This window comes from Miscanthus floridulus, chromosome 5 (genome assembly GCF_019320115.1).
Source record: "Miscanthus floridulus cultivar M001 chromosome 5, ASM1932011v1, whole genome shotgun sequence".
Taxonomy (NCBI): Eukaryota; Viridiplantae; Streptophyta; class Magnoliopsida; order Poales; family Poaceae; genus Miscanthus; species Miscanthus floridulus.
The window spans coordinates 127,290,080-127,313,420 of record NC_089584.1 but is presented as its reverse complement, the minus strand read 5'-3'; the positions used below and the strand labels follow the sequence as shown (position 1 = coordinate 127,313,420).

Here is a 23,341-nt window from a genome sequence, read left to right as displayed (position 1 = left end):
CAATTTCGAAAAGCAGAAAGCCAAAAGTCAAAAGCAGGGTCAAATCAGCTTTCAAAATTGTACTACGGAAAAGCAGCTGCTTCTGAAAAAGCCACCTGAAAAAGCAGCCCCTTTGGTTGGGCTTTTAGCTTTTGGGGCCAAAAGTCAAAGCCAAAAGCTCAACCAAACGGACCCTTAGCATAGTAGTTTGGAACTTCCAACACTGCCAGACTACATTACATAAACAATGTTTCCTACAATTACACTGTATATAGCACCGTGCATTTATTTGACCATTGGAGTATTAGGTAACTCACAAAGTTTTCCTAAAAAGATTAATTAGACTGACTACAAATCACTTTTTTTTTCTTCAGGCTATTGGTTTCCATAACATTCCTGATATTCTATGCTTAGCCCGATCAAGTTTTGGTACCTTATTAAATAGGTTAATTTACCATATGCGTAATGCCGTCGTTACTTGGAAGTACTACTTGGTGGATTCTGAAACTTTGAAAGGCTGGCAGTCTGCATTGATTTCTTCAGAAGATTCTCATGATGACCACGAAGCAACATCACTTCAAATGTACAATTTATAGCAGAGTAAAACTATTTTATATACATAATATGTTAACAAATATATCTATATCTGACAGTCATATACGAACTGTATATTCATCACAAGGTTCAACCTAAATAACCAATGCACAGTCCGCTTGCATGTTCCATCAGAATGTCGCCAAACACTGGTCCAAATTCTATATAAGGCGCGGCAAAGCCGTGCTGTTTTCTAGTAAGATTCCTAAATGTTGATTCAGGCCCTGTTCGCTTGTCTTAAATTTAGCTTGTTCGGCTTGTTTTTTCAGCCGGAACAGTGTTTTTCTCTCACAACAATTCAGCCGGAACAGTGTTCTTCAGCCAATTTCAGCCAAAATTCAGACCAGCGAACGGGGCCAAAATGATAGCATTAGGTGTCATTGGGGAGGGTTGTCGGAGTCAGGTGAGGTGACATCATACGGCGTGGTCGGTGTGGGTCCCGTCAGGCAGAGCCCAGGAGTTAGGTGGGGCACCATTAGAAGTCAAGGGTGAGGTGGTTGCGTCAGACGATGGGACACTGGAGTCAAAGGTGGAGCAAAACTTTAGTTGTATGCGTAGGGGCGTAGGGCTATTTAGTTTCCTCACATGCCTCGCAGGAGAAATAAGGAAGAAAAAAAAGAAAACCCGAAATCAAAAGAACTCGTAGGTCCAAAGTTATATTTCGACGTGTAAATTGAGTCTTAAAAGAAGTGAGATATGCAAAAATGTTAAATATCGAAATTTCTTGTAAAGAAGAAACTTGTTCATCACTAACAAAACCAAAGGCAATAGACAATCAATCGCAGCTTTGACATGCGGACCGTATGATAACTTTTGATAAGTTCATCTACCTGCAAATCCACACAACACCAAGCAAACTTTAGCGGTTTTCCTATCGTATATTTGGACACATGCATGGAGTATTAAATATAGACTAATTACGAAACTAAATACATAGATTGAGACTAATTTACGAGATGAATTTTGTAAGCCTAATTAGTCCATGATTTGACAATGTGGTGCTACAGTACATGTGATAATGATGGATTAATTAGGCTTAATAAATTTGTCTCGTGAATTACTGACGGATTCTGTAATTTATTTTTTTATTAGTATTCGAACACCCCATGTGACCTTCGATAAGACATCTCTTAAACTTTAGTCCAACATACGAACACCCCTAAATCTAGCCAACGGAACAAATAGTCCACTAACAGTAACAGCTCGCATGGTCCCCGCGAGCCAGCCGGCGGCGCAGCCATCGCGCTCGCAGCCGGCCACCTCGACTTTCCACAGATCCCAGCGACACGCAGGCGAAAAACAGGCAGAGAGAAAGAGAGAGTCACGAAGCCATTGCGGCAATCGAAGACGCATCGGGCGGAAGCGCCAAATTTTTACTTGCCGATGAAGCGGGGTGGATTTGTTCGAAGGGAATCGTGGGAACGGGGAACCGAACAATCCATTCACAGGCACAGCGGGGTGGATCTATTCGGAGGGAATCGTGGGAACGGTTGGGTTGTGTATGGGCCTATGGGGGTTGGGCTTTTGTATGGGGTTTGCGCCGCCGCGGTTTCCTGATGGATCGTGTATGCTCCTGGTCATGGGCTAGGGAGCCACTTTGATCGATGATATGGGTCTGGGTTGGTCCATTTGCAAGTTGCAGACTTGCAGTGTTGCTCGAGCGTCGAGCTGCCATATCGTGACGGTGTATTTGTGGTAATAAAACCAAAAAAAAGAGAGAATGAATTACCTAACCTTGGTGCATGTCGACTTCACACCAACTCACATCGTCAACGCTCATCAACACCACCATGACGCGGCTGCAATGCAAGCTTATGTTTTTCTCTACAATTAATAACCTAACCTTTTTGAAAAAGGTATATTTATATGGTTATTCGTTTTTATTTACTCTCTGCTCTAAAATATAAGGAATTCAGTTTTGTCATAAGTCTAAACATAGTTTATAACTTTGACCAAGTTTATAGAAAGAAAAAAATAAGTAGTACTTCAAATTAGCTTAATTAGATACATCATGGAATATATTTTATAATATACATGTTTGATGTGGTAAAGGTTAATACTATTTTCTATAAATTTGGTTAAAGTTACTATATTTTGATTTAGCATAAAACTGGATTCTTTATACTCACTCTGTCCACAAAAGAATGCAGCTATGATATCCTTGCCCATTAAAATAGCTTAGATTTGACCAAGTTTACAATGAATATTATTTACATTTATTGTATGCCTCAAATTAGTTTATTATGAAAGTATATTTCATATGAATCTAATGATATTTTTTGTATCATAACTGTTAATGTTTTTTCGTATAAATTTGTTCAAACTTGAAAGTGTTTGGTTTCTCGAAATACGATAATTGTATTTTTTTTTTTACGGATGAAGAGAATATTTTAGGACTGAGGGAGTAGTGACGTTGCTTGATACTCAGTAGTCATGGGCTCGCGGTCGCCGGATAACGATCAGACGGGCGGTGTTAGGGACAGATCATTCTGTAATCTGTGTGACCTGCTGCGTGCTACGCTGGTACCTGGTAGACGAATAAAGCTGGTACATACATGCAACGCAAGACTCTTCCACTTGATCACAGCTAACCAACTGCTTTCCAGCCCATGCTTCGTCAAGCCACTCCAATTCTATTTCTACATCTAGAGAAAGGCACACGAAGGCATGGAATATCCTTTTGAATACTCCAAAGCGAAGCAAAGCATGGAACAGGAAAAGTGGAGGAGTTTCCATGTGCTCAAGAATATGCTAAGGAAGATACCTCATTTTGGCCTGTGAAAAGGCAGTCCACCACCTAAGCTTCCACTCGCCGGAAGAAGCCTCAAGCTCTCTATATATGCATCCTCATCCAAAAATCTTCCATGGAGGACCTCTCACCAGGGCGTCCCTCTCTAGTTTCTACCCCCAACATTGGCCCGACGCAGCTGCCATGTAGCACATGCAGCGTTCCCCCTCGGCTTCACCGGCGACGGCGGAAACTACAACGGGTGCTGACGGTGGTGCTGGTGCCCTGTTGATAGGGCAGGGCAGATGGCGTTCGGCCATGTAGGGCAACTATACATCTTTGGCAGGTCTTCATCTTCCGTGGGAATATGGTAATGGAGTGCGTGTATACCAGGGCGGCTCTGATGATTCACAGTGGGAGATGCAATATCATGTATCCATTATCTTATCTTTATTACAACAGCAATAATTAATGAGAATTATTAGTGAAGTGTACCTTGGGCCCTTGGGGTGCAGCCGTGCAGGCCATTGTACATGTCTGTAGCGACAAGTCACGTTCTGTTGCCTTTCAGATCTTCCCAGCCTCTTTATGAAGTCTCATTTAATTAATTGGGTATATTTGTGTATATGCTCCACGCATATTTAATGGAGTATATGTTGTACTCGATATTCTCTGATCATAGGACACGCACAATCATTATTGACAACAAACGGCAACATAACAGGCAGCTATATATATGATCTTCCATGGAACACAGTGGGTTCTCTCAAAAATAGCTACGAACATGTGATGAGTATGTGACACCCATTACTCTTCAATGAACCACGTTCCGACGTTCCCTCCTCGCGTGATGATATTGACAAAGCCATATACGACCTGCAGCGGCGAATCCACCACCCGGTGGGCGGTGGCGCTTGGAACAGAAGGGGACGCGCGACGGCGCGAGCGAGGCTTGGAGAAGACCAGAACGCGCAGATGCCGGCGACCTGGACGGTTCCCGGGGACGGCGGCGCCTGGATTGGACACGAACGTACGGGCGGTGCAGGCGGGGGCGAGGCTCCGCTCGCGTGCTTGCCGATTCCCCGGGCAGAGCGGGGCGAGGCGGCTGCCGGTTTAGGCCCGCGGCGCTTGGTGGCCGGGCGGGCAGCGCCCCAAGCCCCCAGGCGGCCAGGGCCCCAACCGTAAACGCAAGGAGGTACGACTACGACGGGTGCAAGGCGGCGGATCGGGAGAACTCGGCAGTCGGCACTGGGCGTGGGGTAGGATGAGAAAAAAAAAATTCGTGGGGGACCATCCACAACCTTGAGCGGGCTATGTACTTGATAGATGGGCCATGATATCATTTTAAGCGTATCGATGATAAATTGGATACCTCATGGATAGGCCCTACTCATGGACCACACGTCAGTCATACATCCACATCGTGTTTTTGTGCGGACGGTCTTCACCGAACTGTGGGGGAAAAGAGATGGTCACAGAATTTATCTCAATGGCAAACACAGGGTAAATAACGTCAAACTAGACAGGGAGACATATTTATGCTATGGTGGGGTTAGGAATGAAAACCGACGAAGAAATTTGCAATCTAACTGACACGGTTTCTGCTTTTTTGCTTGATCGTATTATATTTTCTCAGAGAAAACAGAGTCAAATGGAACTTATTAGGATAAAAAACACAAACAGAAAAAAATACCAATGTTTTTCAACCATATTGTCAGATCCTTTTTTAGTTAAAAAAATCCCAATTTACTCGTTATAAGAAACTTGTTGGCCAGACCGCTTGGTCTATGTTAGTGCCAGGACCTGAGTCGTTGCTTACATTAGACCTATTGAGAGTCTGATTGATTGCTCACATTAGACCTTATGCAGCATAACTTAGGCCAATGTAAACTCAGGTAGTGTCTTAGTGTCGACGAAATACGTCGAGTCTATCGATGGGTATACCCACAGTAATAGATAAATCGGTAGATGTGCGCGTAATGGAACCGGATGGTGACACAGAACGCAAGAGACAGCGATTAGGTAGGTTCAGGCTGTCAGCTTGACGTAATACCCTACGTCATGTGTCTTTGTGGATTGTATTATGAGAGATTGAATGTCTTAGGCTAAACTTAGGATCCGTATGAGGATGTCGACTAGGGGACCCCTGCCCCTCCTTATATACTCTGGAGGGGTATGGTTATAAGGAAAGTATCCTATTTGGTATCACAATATCTTTTTGTAGCCTTGCGGTGCATGCCGACCAGTGTCGTGCGCTGCACGCCTTGATTTTATGGGCTGGGCCACCTCTGATGGTGTGGCTCATATCTTGTCATGTGGATACCGGTAGTCATACCCCCCACAGTTAGTCTCCGAGCAATTTGTATCCGCTGAGTAACACCGTCTTAAGCTTATCCGAGTTGTCCAACTTGTTGCCGGTCACTAGAAGCAGGCGTCCGACCAGTTTAACTGGGCGCCGAGCAGTTGAGACAGGCGTCCGACTAGTTTAACTGGGCACCGAGCAGTTGAGACAGGCGTCCGACCAGCTTAACTGGGCGCCGAGCAGTTGAGGACAGGCGTCCAACCAGTTTAACTAGGCACCGAGCAGTTGAGACAGACGTCCGACCAGTTTAACTGGGCGTCGAGCTCGGACTCGCTCAAAGTTGAGGTTTGCCTGAAGTATGTAAGGGGATCAAGATAAAATTTGAAAATTCTTCTTCTTAGGAGAAGTGTACCCACTTGCCTTAGGTGAAAAAGTGACTTTTAGAGCTAAGCGTAGATCTTGCCGTCCATGACTTAGTCATACAGAAAAACATTGGGTCCTAGAGACAAACACATTCACTCAAAGTGAAGTGTGCCCACTTAGTCACCGAGCCTGACAGAAGGTGAAGTATTTACGTGGTGCCAGGGTCCAAAATAGTAGACCTTAGGTACCAAACCAATCCCGAGCTTAACTGGAAACCAGTCCCTAGCTTAGCTGAGAAAAATCAGTACAATCATCGTTAAATGACGTGTACCCACGTAGTCCCCGAGATTGCTGGAAGATTAAGAAGAAATCTTGTAGCAAGATCAAAGAAGTTTAACGAAAGCTTGCCAACGTCATCTACCATATACTTATCAAGACCCTAAGCGTGTTGCCCAAAATCAGCGCCCTGATCCGAACAACATGGAGCAACTTGATAGCACACCGAAGAGATGTAGCAAAATCCGACCACTAAGGGAGTCCCCAGCTTAGCTGGCGACTCTTGCACGAAGAATCCGAACGCCGAGGAGTCCCCAGCTGAGCTGGCGACACTTGCACGAAGAATCCAAAAGCTGATGAGTCCCTAGCTTAGCTGGCGAGACTCTAGCATAGCCGACGATAAAGCGACGAATAGTTCATCCAGTTGGTTGGCGAAGAATCGAGCACCGAGCAGCCCAACCAACTGGTCGGCGACGAAGTGAGCGCCAAATAGAAGTGAGCGCCGAACAGTCTGACCAACTGGTCGGCGACGAAGTCTATGAACCTAGCGGTCCGACCAGTTGATCGGCAAAGAGAGCAGCGACAGAGCTTGCCGGAGACGTCGACCTGTTCGGCGAGGGACGAGACAATGTCCAGTAGATTAAAAAAAACTTATGTTTGAATGCTGTGTAAAAGTGCTTTCAATTTTTGGTGAACACTTAGTGTTGTGGTGGGTTTTGTGTTTATATTTAATATAAACCATCCAGGAGTTTGTGTGTAACTAAGCCTCCCGCCTTAGATAGCTCGTTAACCGTAACGTGGAGCGTGGAGCGTGGAGCCCGTGTGCGTGTAGGAAGAACAAAAGCGTCGTCAAGGAGCCCTATCGGCCACCCATAACGCTGAGAGCAGACGCTCGTGCACGTGTAGGTTGAAGCCAGAGACAGGACCGCATCTGAAAACATCCGAGCGTCAATATGACTGTTCAGGGATTTGCCTTAGGCATAGTTTACATGTCATCTTTAAGATGTTATATATGAAATTAAATAGAGTATCTTAAAGATACTAAACATGTAGAATGATCGAAGAAATAATAATTGGAGAAGCAATGAGAAGAAAATTGTATTAAATACGTATATAGGAATGGTACTTATCTTTAGTCAGAACGGCTGGTTGGTGGCGTATGACGTTATCTGGTCGGCGTCGACGAAATTGCCCGGCCCTCGAGTTTTCCGGCTTGTCGTCATGGTGGCGGTCGTAATCATCGTTATGTCGTTCTTCGCGGTGGTCATCATTGTGACGTGGCAGGGCTCGCTTGATGGCTTGGACAGCTCATTTAGCGGATCGCTTGGTGGCTCGGGCGGCTCACTTAGCGGCTTGCTTCGCACCGGATTCCGATCCCGCGTTGAAAGCGGGTGAGGAGGATGTAGATCACTGTAATCGTTTTTGGCTGGCTTACTTGCTTCATCTCCACGTCATGGTGATGTAGACTAAGCAAAATTTGCTTGCTTGTATGTCCGACTGACGTTCGTGGACGGCTCCTTCCTTATTTGCTCGTTGGTTGAGGATTGGGACGTGGCCTTGCTGCCGGCAACAGCTTCAATCGTGCTAGGGCGTTGTTGCGAAGGCTGACGGTGAAGGGCGCAGTTGATCGCCTCCTGCATTGTAGTCGCGTAGAGATGTAGAGATATCGAAAAACATATATTTTATATAAATAAAATATTTAATTAGGATCAAAAGCATGGCTTAGCTTGTTTAGATCAATGAGATTGGAGTCACATCCCGAAGCCAGCGGCGGATCCAAAGGGGGGGGCTGGGGGGGGGGCGAGGGGGGGGGGGCTCCAGCCCCACTAATGACTTGATTTCAAGCCTAATCACTGTAGCAAAAGTTTGATTTCACCATTAAATCTTCATGCAAATCAACATCTCCATTGTTTTAGCCCCCCTTGTCCCGCATCGTGCATCCGCCACTGCCCGAAGCGTAGATCAGCAAATAAGGAAACCCTCCCAAACACGCATGCGTAATGTATATATGCATATACATTCAGATCGACATGCAAGGATAATCACGTTGATCATCTGCCTGGATACGTTGCTGCACGCATGACCCCGTGTCGTCACCAATCCACACGAACGATTGCGTTTTATCTAGCGCGCGTGGCGGCGGGGCCTTGCGCTGACGTCGTCGGGAAGTTTGCGGCGGCCCTGGCAGCTCGGTCGCTAGCCTTCCCTTTCACGCTGCATTCGACGTGAAGCCAGGCTCCCGGATTGAATCACGAACGCTACTACACCACGTTGAGGGCTCCGCCTCGTCTCGGCGGCTTGTTGATCGGCGAAGTTGATGAAGAAATCCCCATACGAAATCGAAGGTCGATCCCACCGAGAACGTCAAGTTGATCTTGAGGCAAGGCATCTGGTTCGCCATGGGATCAGCGGGCACACCCTCTACCTTGGCGCGCCACTATCGACGAAATACGTCTAACAGTCTACCGAGAGGTATGCCTACGGTAGTAGATAAATCGGTGGAGGTACGCGTGAGGAAACCGGATGATGACACAGAACGCAAGAGGCAACGATTAGACATGTTTAGACCCGTTAGCTTGACGTAATACCCTTACGTCATATGTCTTTATGGATTGTATTATGAGAGATTTGGATGCCTTAGGCTAAGTCTAGGAATCCGTATGAGGATGTCGACTAGGGGATCCCTTGCCCCTCCTTATATACTCTGGAGGGGTAGGTTTACAAGGAAAGTATTGCTATTTGGTATTACAATATCTTCTCGTAGTCTTGCGGTGCACGTCGACCAGTGCCGTGCGCCGCACGGCTTGATCTTAGTGGGCTGGGCCACCTCTGATGGTGCGGACCATGGCTTGTCTTGTGGGTACCTGGAGGTCATACCCCCACACTTAGTGTTTGGCTATTCTGCACACGCAAAACCGTGTTTGATTATTTACATTTTGTTGCATGTAGTTACCTCCAAGTTCTAGTTGAGATCTCATGTTTCTAATACTTCACTATGGTTGTACTGGGTATAGTTGCCACTCAACTTTCTAACAGGCGCCACCTGACCTCCTAATGTTGTTCCAACTCCTCTTGTAGTCATCAATGTCTCTTCCCATACTCCAACTAGTGGGGATCCCGATGGATTGGCAGGGGAGTGGGGTGATCCCTTTAGTGAGAGTTTCATCGTGTGGCTATGATATGTTGCATCTTTAGGCCAGGTTTAGGGGGAGTTTCATCGTGTGGCTATGATATGTTGCATCTTTAGGCCAGGTTTAGGGGGGGGGGCAACAAAGCCTTGTTTGGTCTTAGGCCATTATTTGAGGATGATGATGCCTCAAGCACTACTCCCTCCATTGAAGGCAACATTGTGAAGCCCCCTCCATACACCCTCCCACTTATGGGGATCCTCATGGTGGAAACCTTGCTTTGACTGAGCAACGGTAACGGTTTTCGTGCATCGTTTCCTTGTTAGTATTTCTTCGATGTTGTCCTATGGTAGTTTTGGGCTTTGTAGTATGTTGGGGAAGTTGGAGCTATATGCTATCATATGGTAGTTTTGGGATTTGCGGTGTATATGGGAAGTTGGAGCTATAAGCTATTGCATTGCCATGGGTACATTTGTGCTTGCTAATTATGATAGGTGCATGGCCTAGCTCATTCTCCTTAGCGGAGTTTTGGCTTTAGTGGTGGTTCCTGGTGGGTTATCATAGTTCTTTTACAATAGTTGTGCAGCGAGTTGTTGCTTCAGCACTGGCATAGGTAGGTCGCTAGTACGGGCCATGCCACCTCCCTGTGCCCCAAACGTGTGAGAAAATTTTCACCATATCACAACCGTAGAAACTTATAGCTACATGTTGTATGAATGTTAGAGTTTTAAAGATTTGATGTGTTTATACCCAATGATGATTTTTTAATATACATACAATTACTGGTCTTAGCTACATTCAAATAGTCCAAAGTAGCTATCATTCATTGCTTGGACCCCCCTTCCCCGCGCCCCTATGTAGTAGTACGTAAACCCTTACTCAATCATTGTGCTTTGGTGAAGTCATTGTCACACGAGTCTAGTTGTTAGTTGTTTCGGTCGTTATACCAAAGTTGTCAAAGGGAAGGGTGGTGCACTCCTCTGTTTATAATGTTTTTTAGAGCATCTCCATCTGTTTTTTTTAAACCCACTCTCTAAATTCTTGTTTGGAGAGCCATTCTAAATTTCTAATAACATTGCTCTTTGTATGTCTTAACACTTCAACAACTTCTCTATATCTTATTTGGTAATTTGGAGGGCTAGCTTTGCTCTCTATCTTTGACGAACGAGAAACCAGGAAAAATATGAGAATATATTTGGAAATATAGTTGAAGAGGTTGTTGGGAAGGATTTTTTCACAAAGATCTCTATATCTATCAATATGGGAGGATATAAAGGAATTCTTGGAGTTGCTTTTAGACCCAGTTTATCTTGAGAAAATCTAGGCAGCACATAACCTTTTTGTTTGTTCCCTTCTATCTAATAAACATTGCTGCAAGGTTTTTACCGTTCATTCGGAGATAAAACAAACTTCCTTTGTCCTCACAGTTTTTTTCTTTCTTTTGTGTTTGGTTTGCTTTCTCGACTTTGGCAGCAAAATTTTGGCGATGCACACGAGCGGATGGACACCAATAATTTGTACAAGCGTGGGCTTATGATGATGGCCCGGTCGATCGAGCCATGTGAGCAGCCCATGTGAGGCTAGACACGATGGCCAGGGTTTTGGAATCTACTAACATGCACGGGTTCCCTCTTTAGTTATAGTCGCTGCCCATCTTATTTATTTCTGGCTGCATGAGCGTCCAGCTCGATCAGGTTGCAGCACCAAGAAAATAAGTACGATTAAAAAGAGAGAGAGAGATTCCATTGTGATAAGACTAGGGAGTTGTTTGGTTTCTTTATTTCGCTCCTAAAATTCATGTCATATCGAATATTTAGATAAATAATAAGGAAGTATTAAATGTAGATTAATTACAAAATCAATTACATAGATGAGGCTAATTTGCGAGATGATTTTTAAGCCTAATTAATCCGTTCATTAGTATATGTTACTGTAGCACCTATGCTGTCAAATCATGGACTAATTAGGCTTAAAAGATTCGTCTCAGCAAATTAGTCGCAAGTTGTGCAATTAGCTTCGTAATTAATCTATATTTAATACTTCATGCATGTATCCAAACATTCGATGTGACAGAAATTTTAGGAGCTCTCGTAGAAACCAAACAGGCCCTAATGTTTGGTTGGCTGAGAACAATTCCCAGCCAGAGGCTTTCTTTAGTAAGGGCCTGTTTGATTCGCCTAGTAGCTAACTAGCTACTAAATTTAGTAGCTTTTAGTCAATTTAGTAACTTTTTAACCAAATGCTATGGCTAAAAGTTACTAAAATGGCTTTAGTCTTCTCTAGTAACTCTGGAGTTACTAAAAATAACTAAACTGTTTAGTAGTTACTAAAGTTTAGTAGCTCAAACAAAACACCCCTAATTAACGTAACATCGGAACAGTTCTCACACGGAACAACCTGGAACGGCGCTAACCGAATGGAGCCTAAGAGTACACTGAGTGCAAACCTGGGGAAATGTTTCGTGGATATTATGCATACTGAATTAATCACACAAGCAATGACGATTTGCTAGTACTGAAACAAACTATTGATTCGCAAATGTTTTCAGAAAACTTCCAATAATTAAGAGACCGTTAGACAGGAGGAGATCGATACCGTACCCGCATCTTTTCTTACTCGGTGACCACAACTCTGTGATTGATTTCGTTGGCGCGCGGATTCCTTCTTTCGGTTTGCACGTGGGTCTCAGTTACAACACCAGAACAGATCACATCATCAGTGGAACCACTAATAACCCACTAAAATTGGCGAGGTCGGTCCTAAGATTCCGGTACATACGGTTCACGAATACCATTTGTTTACCTAGCAGGAAGCTTCATGGAAACATCGTCTGCGAACAAAAAATGCGTAGGAATTCATAGACACTACACTCACCAGGCAAGTCAGCAGACAGTGCGTGCCAAGTTGATCGTAGTTTGCAGGCCAAGTTGATCCCCAGTACTAGGCAGGGCTGCAGGAATCACACGCTGATGTAGATCCTGATGAGGCGCCAGATGAGCACCAATTCAGCAGGACGAGATTTCCTCTGGCGATCAGGACGTGCCCCGATCGATCTATCCCCTGACGAAACGAGGCAGGGCCATGCAGACGCACGTCTGCACATGCAGTTTTTTCACAAGTCAGCGCCCTTGGGAAGCAGAAACTTTCAGACTGTCGGATCCGAATATGCATAGCATAGGCCGGTGTGGAGGTACAAGTACTAGTTTCGTACTACTACGAGATGCTGGACTGTTCGTGGGGGAAAAAAAACTTGTCCCTTGGCCGCCATGCGGTGGGCAGGCTATATATAGCCGCCATTTCTTCTTCCTCTGCTCACAACACAAGCAGGTAGTTCAAGCGCTCCTCTGCTCTCCCTAGTGAAACCAACCGCGCGAGGCCGAGCCCGTGCAGTGCGTGTTGCCAGCCAGGCTGCAAAGATGTCGCAGAGGCCAGGCAGGCACCAGAGGCGGGCGTCGCAGAGCGTGTTCGTGCTGCCGGAGAACTTCGCCCTGGAGGACGTGCCGGCGGCCGTGGCCGAGGGCGGCGGCGTCGAGCAGCGGAAGCCCGCGGCCGCGGACAGCTCCGAGCTGCAGGCGGCGAGGCAGGCGGGGCGCCACCGCCGGGCCATGTCCATGGCCGTCGCCTCCCGGGACCTGGAGATGATCTCGGAGGACATTGGGAGCTACAAGTACGGTGCGTAGAGACCGCACGAGGTGCTGTGTTGTGTGTGCTTGCCTGCTTGGCTGGTACGTGCTCGGTATTCCTCCGGACAGGCGGTGATTCTCGGGCCGTTCGGTGCAGAAGCAAGTTGGCTGTACTACGACCGGGTCCGGTGTCCATCATCCTGTGCTGTCGTTGTTTTCGTGATGTATCGATGCTGCTGCTTCTCTCGAATGCGTATTCGCTTCGCTTTCTACAAGTAAAGGCGATCCACATGCGTTGAAGTGGATCAGTAATGAAATTAAACTAAATTTCATTTCATTCAACATTAATACATGTAGATTGAGGATAGATACACATGCATCTAAATAAGACCTTAATAGCTCTTTTGTCCGGCCCAAATTAGCCCATAAAATTATACATTTAGCTCTACACGACGCAGCTCAAAATTCTCGTACACTATTTTCAGCCCCCTTTGAAGTGTTTGTGGATCAGCCACTGGCCACAACCCATCGCCGTGTTCAGCTGGGGCGGGCTGGCTGGCTGGGCTGGCCAGCCCCCTCACATGGACACTGTTTCAATGAATCAGTCAGCAGTACTTCTCTTTCACATAAACGAATCAGCAACAATACGAACCAGCCAACCGAACAGGAACAGACTGCATGTCCAGTATTCCGATACCATCTTATCTGTCCAGTCTAGGTGTACTATACAAGACACAAGCAAACAAGAAACATCCAGTCAGGTGCGGCACAAGCATACAAGACACAAGCAAACCTGCCAGGTGCGGCACTTCAAAATGTGCATTCTACATTTCTGCTGAAGCTATCCGTAGCGGTAGCTGCGTCTGCAGGGGCGCGGGCGCGGGCGCGCGGCCTCTGAATCTGAGACTCTGCTGCCGGAAGTTTCGAATAGCCCGCAGTGCCATAGACTCGTGCGGTTGTGCCGGCACCCCGCCGGCAATACCCACAGGGCCTCAGCCCATGTGCAAGTGCGTAGCGTACAGTACTGTGGTGGGTAAAGATTCAGATTCTCGTGCAATCAGTTTTACATTTTTTTTTTGAGAACCAATCTGTATAGCTGTCGAGCTCGGTGTCAAATGTCTCATGGTGTATGAGGACTCCGCGCTGGTTATTAATCAACTCAACAAAGATTGGTCCTGTTCCAGTGAGAAGATGGACGCATACTACACTGAAATCAGGAAGCTCGAAGGGAAATTCTACGGTATCGAGTACCACCACGTGGTATGAGATTCAAAACCAACCAGCCGACTAGCTCTCAAAGATAGGATCTTCTCGTGCCGCGGTTCCATCGGGGGTTTTCGTGGAAGACCTCCTGGCACCATCCATTAAAGAAGAAAAGGAAGTTAAAGAAGTTCCCCCTGTCCGAGCAGTTGGTACTTGTGGTACCTTCGCCGGTCGCCGATTGGAGGGAGCAGTTCATCAAATACCTCACCAGCACCGAAGTACCCGCCGACAAGATTGAAACTGAACGTCTAATTCGTCGAGGTAAGCATTATGTGCTGGTAGATGGTAACCTGATGAGGAAGAGTGCCAAGGAAGGGATACTACAGAAATGCATCATCCAAGACGACGGTGTGAAGCTACTTTCTGAAATTCACTCTCGGTTCCTGTGGCAATCCACGCGGCTTCGAGAACCCTGGTCGGCAAAGCTTTCCAAGCAGGTTTTTACTGGCCCACGGCCATCTCCGATGCATAAGACCTCGTTCGACGATGTGAGGGGTGTCAGTTTTTTGCCAAGCAAATACATATACCAGCACAAGAACTATAGACCATCCTAGCTTCCTGGCCATTTGCATGCTGGGGACTAGGACATGATTGGGCCTTTCAAGCCAGCGCCAGGAGGTTTTCGGTATGTATATGTCGCCATTGATAAGTTCTCCAAGTGGATCGAGTACAAACCACTCGTTTCAACTACTGCAAAGAAAGCAGTCGACCTCTTTGAAGATATCATACACAGGTTCGGTCTCCCAAACAGCATTATCCTTGACCTCGAAACCACGTTTACCAGCCATCATTTTTGGGACTTCTGTGAAGACCTGGTGCATCTCCGTTAAATACGTTTCCGTTGCTCATCCTAGAGCTAATGGCCTAGGTTGAGCGGGCTAATGGTATGATCCTTGACGCCATAAAAAAGAGGCTATATCAGAAAGAAGAAAAGCATCTAGGCAGATGGCTCAAAGAGCTACCGGCTACGGTCTGGGGATTGCGCACTCAAGCTAGTCACAGTACCGGCGTGTCTCCATATTTTTTGGTCTACGGCTCAGAGGCCATACTACCAGCAGATGTTGCCTTCCGAGCATCTAGGGTGGAAAATTATGTTGAAGAGCAAGCCGTGGCTATTTGGACAGAGGACATTGACCGGACCGAGGAAGAACGCCTGATCACCTGTGTCCGCACAGCCAAGTATCTAGAAGATCTAGCGAAGGTACTATAACCGCAACATAAAAGGTCGTTCATTCACCATCGGTGACCTCGTTCTCCGCAGAAAACAAAAGACCGAAGGGTTGCACAAGCTTTCTTGCCCTTGGGAAGGGCCCTACGTCAGTCAAAGAGGTCACCCGACCAGGATCTTATCGCCTATGTGACTTAGATGGGATTGATGTTCCAAACTCATAGCACATCGAGCACCTTATACGTTTCTACCCTTAAACGCTCTAGATATGTACTCTTCATTTTATAATGAGTAAAGTTTTGGTCTCCATAATTTGTCTCCATTTTTTCCCTTTAACTTTCGATCTCCGCTGTACGGTCGCCGAGCATTACGATATTCCATAACAATCTCCAAAAATCGTCGAACGGTTTTTTCTCCAAAATGTTTTCTCCAAAAACACCGAATGATTTCTCCAAATCGCCGACCATGATTTCACCGAATAAAGTTCTATAAATCTACAAAATCTCCGAACGGTTCTCTCCAAAAAAAATACCGAACATTTTCTCCAAAACGCCGACACATTTTCAGCCAAAATACGCCGAATAATTTTTCTCCAAACACATCTCCAAATCACCAACGTGTCTCTGCAACATGTTTTTCTCCAAACCGCTGAATAATTCGCTGTAAACCTTTAAAGATATTTCGCCGATCAGCGAGCAGCCTACTTTCTTTTCTGTTCTCTTTGGAGAAGACCCAGCCTCTGATCTCTCCCTACTCGTGCCACGGGCTCCACGCTCTACGTTATGGGTGGTCGGCTGTAGTTTCCTTGGTCACGCCTGTTTTTCCTTCACGTGCACGGGCTCTGCGATCGACGTTATAGATTATGGGCTATCCGAGGACGAGAGCTCAGAGAAGAATTTATTGCTCGGTCGCCAATTTATGCCATCTACAGTCATTTCGATAACTGTCGAGTAGCATACGTTTCGCTCTTTTCTCTATGGAGAAGACCCAGTTTCTGATCTCTCCCTACACGTGCTACAGGCTCCGCGCTCTGCGTTATGGGTGGTCGGCTACGGTTCCTTGGTCACGCCTGTTCCCCCTACACGTGCTTGGGCTCCGCGCTCGACGTCATGGACTATGGGCTAGCTGAGGCCATGGGGGTTAGTAGCAAACTAACTGCTCGGACTCTACTTATACTCCGTATAAATATATTATGGACGTAATTACGAAGATTTTTTCACCAAAATACAATATGACTGCATACACATGCACTTTATAATAGTTATCATCTGTAAAAGTATTTTCCATGCTTTCGCGCATTCTAACAATATTGTCCAAAAATTACAGATGATATCTACCAAGGAGATCATTGTGCTTCACCACTACCGTCAGTCTCTCCGAACAGGTCTATATCGCCGGCCAATTTTTTCGCCACGTCTTCCACCTCATCCTCCAGCCAGCTGGGTCTCTGCTTCGCTCAGCCCCTTGGCGTACCCGCCCCCTATCGCCTCAAGGTTAGTGGCTAGATAGTGGGACCGAACAACAGCAAGGGTGTGGGTAGCGGCTGTAACAACGGCGTCGCGGTTGAAACTCTTGAAGCTTTCCCACGTCGTCTTGCTTCTTTCGATGACGATGTTTGGGCGTGGCGTCCTGTCGTCAGGCTGAGGAGCAGTTTCTGGTTCAACACAGGCGAGCACTGGGTTAATTTTGGCAACTACGGCGTCAAATTTGTTCCTCTAGGACCGGGCTTCTTGCTCCAACACATTGAACTGTACCTTGACCTCTTGACGATAGTCTGCATGCATTTTGAAGTTCCATCAGGCAAGACAATCGCTACAGCAGAAAACCCAACCAGGAGTTGCTTACCGTTCAGCTCCTCGGTCAGTTTGTTCGCCCGCCCTGTCTCCTTCGCTTTCTCCTCTCAGAGTTGCTTGAGGACCTGGCACAGTTGGCCGAGCACCACGTCTTGTTCTACAAGTACGTCATTCATAACCAAAAGTAATCATATCTATCTATGCGAGGCATTTTTGTGGATTGTACACACCTTTCTTCTCCTCAAAGACTTTCTGCAGCTTTTCCAACTCCTCGGAAGCATCTTTAAGTTGTGTAGAAGCAGTGGTCAGCTGCTCAGACTTGCTCCGCAGTTGTTCTTTTGCAGTTGCCAGATGCTTAGCCAGGGCCACCTTTTGGTATTCTAGGTCCCGCGCGTTGGAGTCAGCAAGGTCTTGCTCGCGCTGGGCCCTTTGGATGTTTTTCTCCGAATGGTTCATCGCCTCCTTGAGTTTTTTGTTCTCCTCGGTGAGGGGCTCCATCCTCTTAATCAGCTGATAATGGTGCTCAGCAGTTCGAGTTATTCCCTGTAAATGCGCAATGACAATGACAAGAGGACACCTCCAATGTTAACAAAGAATATTCGGGGTTTAGTATTAACCTTGATTTGTTTTACTACTTCGCCGAGGGCGGCTTTTAGCCTCTTCATTTCTCTAGGGGTGTCCTCTTCCTCAACCACCACCACTTCGTCACCGTGCTTGCGAAGGATTCGACGGACTGGGTTCGAGGCTCATCACGAATGATCTCCTCCACCTCGTCCTCCTCTTCCGCAGCAGTAGGGGTCACCACCGAGGGGATCTGTGGCCGGACAGTGGGTCCAAGCATGACTTGTGAACCCTTAGGGAGTATCGTTCACTCCTCAGGCACCCCTGGTCTCGCCGACCCAGTTTCTGTTGCTTCGCTGGCAACTCCAAGTTTCAGCTCCCAAGGGTACGACGCTACCCATCGCTGCTTCAGGCATTATCACCGAGTTGGCCTCTGCTGATGCCGGATTCCTCGCCGTCTCCAGCTCCACCCATAACGGTTGTTGTTTCCACCGGCTGCCGAGCACTAGCTGACCCTAACACAAGGGCGACAGGCGTTACCTCCTGTCTCAGGGTCAGCTCAAGGCTACTCGTCAGTTTGGGCAGTTGATTTCGGGTCCTCCATATGCCTTGCGCTGCATCAGAACATTTGGTCGATCGCCCAAACAGCTATGATCAACTAGCAATAAAACACCAATGTGAGGATACTTACCGTTTGGTCTGCCAATGTGCTTTTTTGAATCGGCGAGGCTTGTTCGAGCCCCCAGGTGTGGCCGTGGGGTCGACCCCCACACTCTCAGGTGGAGGTCTATCCTCCTCTGCAGTCGGCCTCCGCTCCGCCTGTTGTTCTAGTGTTTGCTCTACCTGTACCACTAGGGTTTAACTCCGCCTAATGCTTGGGGACTCCCGTTGCCTACTCCGCAGGAATTTTTGTTGCCTGCGGCTCAGGGACTTCATCGCTTCCCCTTGGTTGCTCCTCCACGCGTGTGATGTGTGAAGTTGTTTCCACGCTCGGGGGAGGGGAACTATATTTTCATCGTCATCAGACCACTCCATCACCACGGCTCTCCACGGACGAGTGGTCTGGTCGCCATCTAGTGATATGCCGCCTAGCTTGCGGGGAGCGACCGTCGCTGTTTTCCTCTTTTTCTAGGCCGGCTCATCTGCTGCTGCTCGTTTCCCCCGAGATTTCTCTGATAACAGGGGGGCGCTGTGTGATCAACGTCTGAATCTCTAGATTCTGATGAGATACCGATGGACCTTTCTTCAGGGTGATTTGTTGGTCGGACGTCCACCGCTACTGGCCATTCGGCTCTCAGCACATCAGAAAAATATACTGCTCTATCCTACGAATAGATCTTTGCATAAGTAATTCAGTTTCCTACTCGGCAAATCGACAGTTTAACAATGCAGGTTAAGATGATTACCTGAGGAGGCGGGTTTGTACAGTTGAAAGCTTTTGTTTCTTTCAGCCAGCTAAATGAGGCGCTGTAGGTGAATAGTTCTATGGCATGGCCTATTACTTCTTTCTTTGACAGCCACTCAGGTTTCTCCAGGGTTCTGTCATCGTTGCCCTTGTAGTCAAAAGCAGGGTAGGCCCTCACCTTGTAAGGCTAGACACGACGCACTATGAAGCTTGCTGCCACAAGTTCACCTCTCAACTCCACACTTTGAATCAAGTCAAGGAGCTCTTTCACTTGCTCCATGTCGATACTTCTTGGTCTCTCCGACCAGCTTCTTTGGTTCTCTAGGATATGGTGGACGTCGCAGCGGACGGCCGGGAGGTTTTGTTTCATGTAAAACCACTTGGAATTCCATCCTTTTCAGGGAAGTGTTCAGTGGTACGCTGATATAATCGCTGGCCATTTCATTCCGGAGCTGTAGATATACCCCGCCGACCACCTTGGAGCCACCGCCGCCTTTCTTCTTTAACCAAAATAAGTGTCTAAACAGGTTAAGTGTGGGAGAATCCCAAGAAACGCTTCACAGAAGTGAATAAAGATTGAAATGTGCAGTATGGTGTTCGGATGGAGATTGCATAGACTAATCGACCAAAATACCAACAGACCTCACAGGAAAGGATGAATAGGAAACCCCAATCCATGCCAGAAATAATCTTCAGAGACTACAACTTCATCGGTGTTAGGCATTAGAAAGGGCTCACCACTGGCTGGCCGCCATCCGGCGATGAAGCGGTCAGGAAGCACGCCCGCCGTCACCATCCTTTCGAGCTCCGCTTCTCCAGTGCGCGACGGCGTCCACTCTTCGTCATGACTGCCTCCGCTTCCTACCTTCTTTGGGCTTGTTTTCTTCGGGTTCACGGCTCTCCTCTTTCGGTGCCATCACTCAGATCTAGATGAGGGATGGCGTCGGCAAAGTATGTGGCTGCGAACCTAGAGATGTGGTGGCTGAGGCGGAAGATGAAATGACGAAGTGGAAAAGGTGTGAGAATGGGCAGCTGGTGGTACTATTATAAAGCACTTTCCCCTACTTTTATGACTCAGTGGTTTTTGGAAAACCATTCCCGCGATCTGCGCCGCTCTAAATTCTCCAGTGCTGGCTTCATGGGACGTTACCAAGATTTTCACGCAACCTCAACCCACATCGCTCGTTTGTTGCTGCCTTCAGTTGCTCCTTGCCATAATATCGCCGACTTCTCCGCCATTTATTGAGGCTCAGTAACTGACACTGTACAGGCTTTACTATGGTTTTTCTCCTAGGATTTGATTTTTCCGATAACTCCGCCTGCAGCATGGGGACTTTATTTGTTATTCTATTTCTGACCCTGGCACCACGTGACTACGTCACCTACTGTTAGGCTTGGGGACTAAGTGAGCACACTTCACCTTGCGGTGAATGTGTTTCATCTTGTTTTGGAGCTACGCCCGGGACTGGCTGACTGCTTAGCTGGTCGTCTATTATTTCTTCTACTTTGGACCCTGGCACCACATGACTACGCCATCTATTGTCAGGCTCGGGGACTAAGTGGGCACACTTCACCTTGCGGTGAATGTGCTTGATTTTTCTGGAAGACTCCGTTACTCTAGAAACCGAAGAAGATTATCTCTGTTCCTCGTGGTCGGACTCTAAGTGGGCACACTTGATCCACTAAGAGGAAATTTTCAATCCTAGACTTGAGCTCCTTACACCCTTATGGCAATCCAAGCTTGGGGCATGCTGCTCGGCAATGGTCCATGCTGCTTGGCTATAATGCACGCTGCTCGCCAACTGCTCACAGCTGCTTGGTGACTCATCACAGTGGTCGGACTATGAGTTGGACTGCTCGGCTTTGGTTTGCACCTGCTCGGACAAGCTCAAGACGGCGTTGCACAACGGGTACAAGGCGCTCGGGGACTAACTGTGGAGGGTACAACCCCAGATACCCATGGTAGACCACATGGGCTGCACCCCTAGGGGTGGCCCAGCCCACAAGAAGAAGCATTGCGAGGCACGACTCTGCTCGGCGTCTTTCGTAAGACATCGAGAAGATATTTTGAAGATACTACGAGATCTGTTAGGATATATATGATCCCAAGATTCCTGTAATCAGTTATTACTTTTCGGTTATCTCTCAGATCTAACCGACTTGTAACCCTGCCTCTTGGACTATATAAGGCTAGCAGGGACCCCCTCTAAAATTATGGCATATCATACGATAGCTAATACAAACCAACAGACCATAGGAGTAGGGTATTATATCATACTGACGGTCCGAACCTGTCTAACTCACTGTGTCTTTGTTGCTTTCTTGTTCTTGATCTCGCGCTCCTCTACCGATCAATCTACCTTCATAGGATACCCCTCGGAGGACTGCCGATGATATTCTGTCGACAGCGCTGCTATTTCGTGCCCTCGCACCACCTGGCTGCTGGCTAGCTGGAGCCGCTCGCCTTCGCACCGTGTCCGCCAGCCGGACCTCCTCTGCTCCGTGCGCTCTGCTCCAAGGAAGGAAGGTGAGATGGATGAGAATCCAAGAAGAAACTTTATACGGGGTCTTTACTGTGAAATACGCGAACTCACTTAAATAGTGTTGTGTCCTGCGGGTTAATTTTGAGAAAATGTAGGGTCCTTTTTGCATAAATCGCTAGTTCGGTTTGGAGCAGGCCACGCGTGGGCCGGCTTGCTGGACTGCTTGCGTCCACATGTTGGGCCGACCGATCGCCGCTGGCCGCGCCCCGCTTGGGCCTTTAGCCAGTCTGCTCTCGTGGGCCGTTGCCGCTCCCGCGCCTAGGCCGGCCTATGGCCGCCGCGGCTGGGCCGCTCGCGCTGCGCACCCGCCCCTGCCTAGGCTGTTTGCTCGCTGGACCAGGCCGAGCTTGGCCGCTTCGGGCCCAAGGAACCTTTTACCTTTTTCGGTGTTGTTAATTTCACCGAGTGTCTAAATACTTGGAAATTGATAATAAAATGTAGAAAAATCATAAAAATGTCAAACTAGTTTTGTTGAGTTCCTAAAATCATGATCTACCTATTAGTATATTTTGTTCATATAGTTTGATAATATTCTTGGAAGCTATATAATTAAATTAGGGTACTTAATATGGTAAAAAGATAACTTGTAGGAATTTCGAGAATAAATTGGTAATATTATTGAAGCTAAAATTTATACAGTAGGCTCCTAGCAATATTAGGTACTCGTGGTAATTTTTGTAGCTCCAGAATAATCAGTTTGCTACATAGCTAATGATGCCCTGTCCGAATAAAGATTAAATGGATAGAATGGGATAAAGAAACAACTTGGGTTTGTATAACTAAAACAATTGTTGGGAAGTAACGCCTTATTCGACAACATGGATACGAAGCCTAAGTACGGTCGTCGTTAGAACTAGCCCATTAACTTGAAAGGCGTAGATCGTATTTCTCCGAGTCCCGATTGCAGTTGATTAATTACTTATTGCATTGCATCGCATTGCATATCATATAGGTACGATGATGGATCAATGGATCAATTGAAGGATGATTGGGAATCCGAAGATGGTGTAATGGTATTCTCTCTAGGAGATGATGCAATGGGTTTTCTATCCAGTTGATGGTGGATGATCTGACGACGCAGATACTAACGCTTTAATATATAACTTACCCAGGCAAGCCCCGGTGCATAATCCCTACTTTTCTGCAGTTTAAATTATATTTGTGTATTAAGTTTTAAGGAGTTGAATGAAACACACTTGCATATATATATCTTTATCATATTAGTCTTACTAGTATGACAGGATCGTGTAGATTGCTATACTACAAGACTCCGGTAGAAGTCGAGTGATTGTCTGTCACTCACGAGATATAGGAAATATGTTACTATATCATTATCACTTGGAAAATATAAATGGTGGAAAGGAAAAATGGTGACCGGGCAGGGATATGGTTTGGGTATTGGTGGGTGTACGAGGTTGTGTCGCCGTAGACGCGGGGCATAGCTTGGTTACACTGCTTTCTCTGTCTATGTCGGTTAAGGACCGATCGTTGCATAAGGCATCGTGGGCAAGGAATAGATTTATTATCCTGAGCACATACTTGTATATGGGCGCTTGGAAGACTTGTTGCTCTCTTGTCGTGGGTTCTGGCTCTTTCTAGACCTACTATTAGGGTT

The 23,341-nt window shown here is 46.9% G+C and overlaps 1 protein-coding gene across 1 annotated transcript; it reads left to right on the top strand.

The window, feature by feature from the left end:
• The first annotated feature begins 12,703 nt into the window (after nucleotides 1-12,703).
• On the top strand, nucleotides 12,704-13,212 carry LOC136453515 (uncharacterized). The gene has a single exon (XM_066454075.1). The coding sequence runs from the start codon at nucleotides 12,787-12,789 to the stop codon at nucleotides 13,048-13,050; it is 264 nt and encodes an 87-aa protein (XP_066310172.1). The 5' UTR covers nucleotides 12,704-12,786; the 3' UTR covers nucleotides 13,051-13,212.
• The last annotated feature ends 10,129 nt before the right edge of the window (nucleotides 13,213-23,341 follow it).

Bases quoted from the DNA above. Each gene is read 5' to 3' on its own strand.
- LOC136453515 (XM_066454075.1), top strand. From the start codon at position 12,787: ATGTCGCAGAGGCCAGGCAGGCACCAGAGGCGGGCGTCGCAGAGCGTG.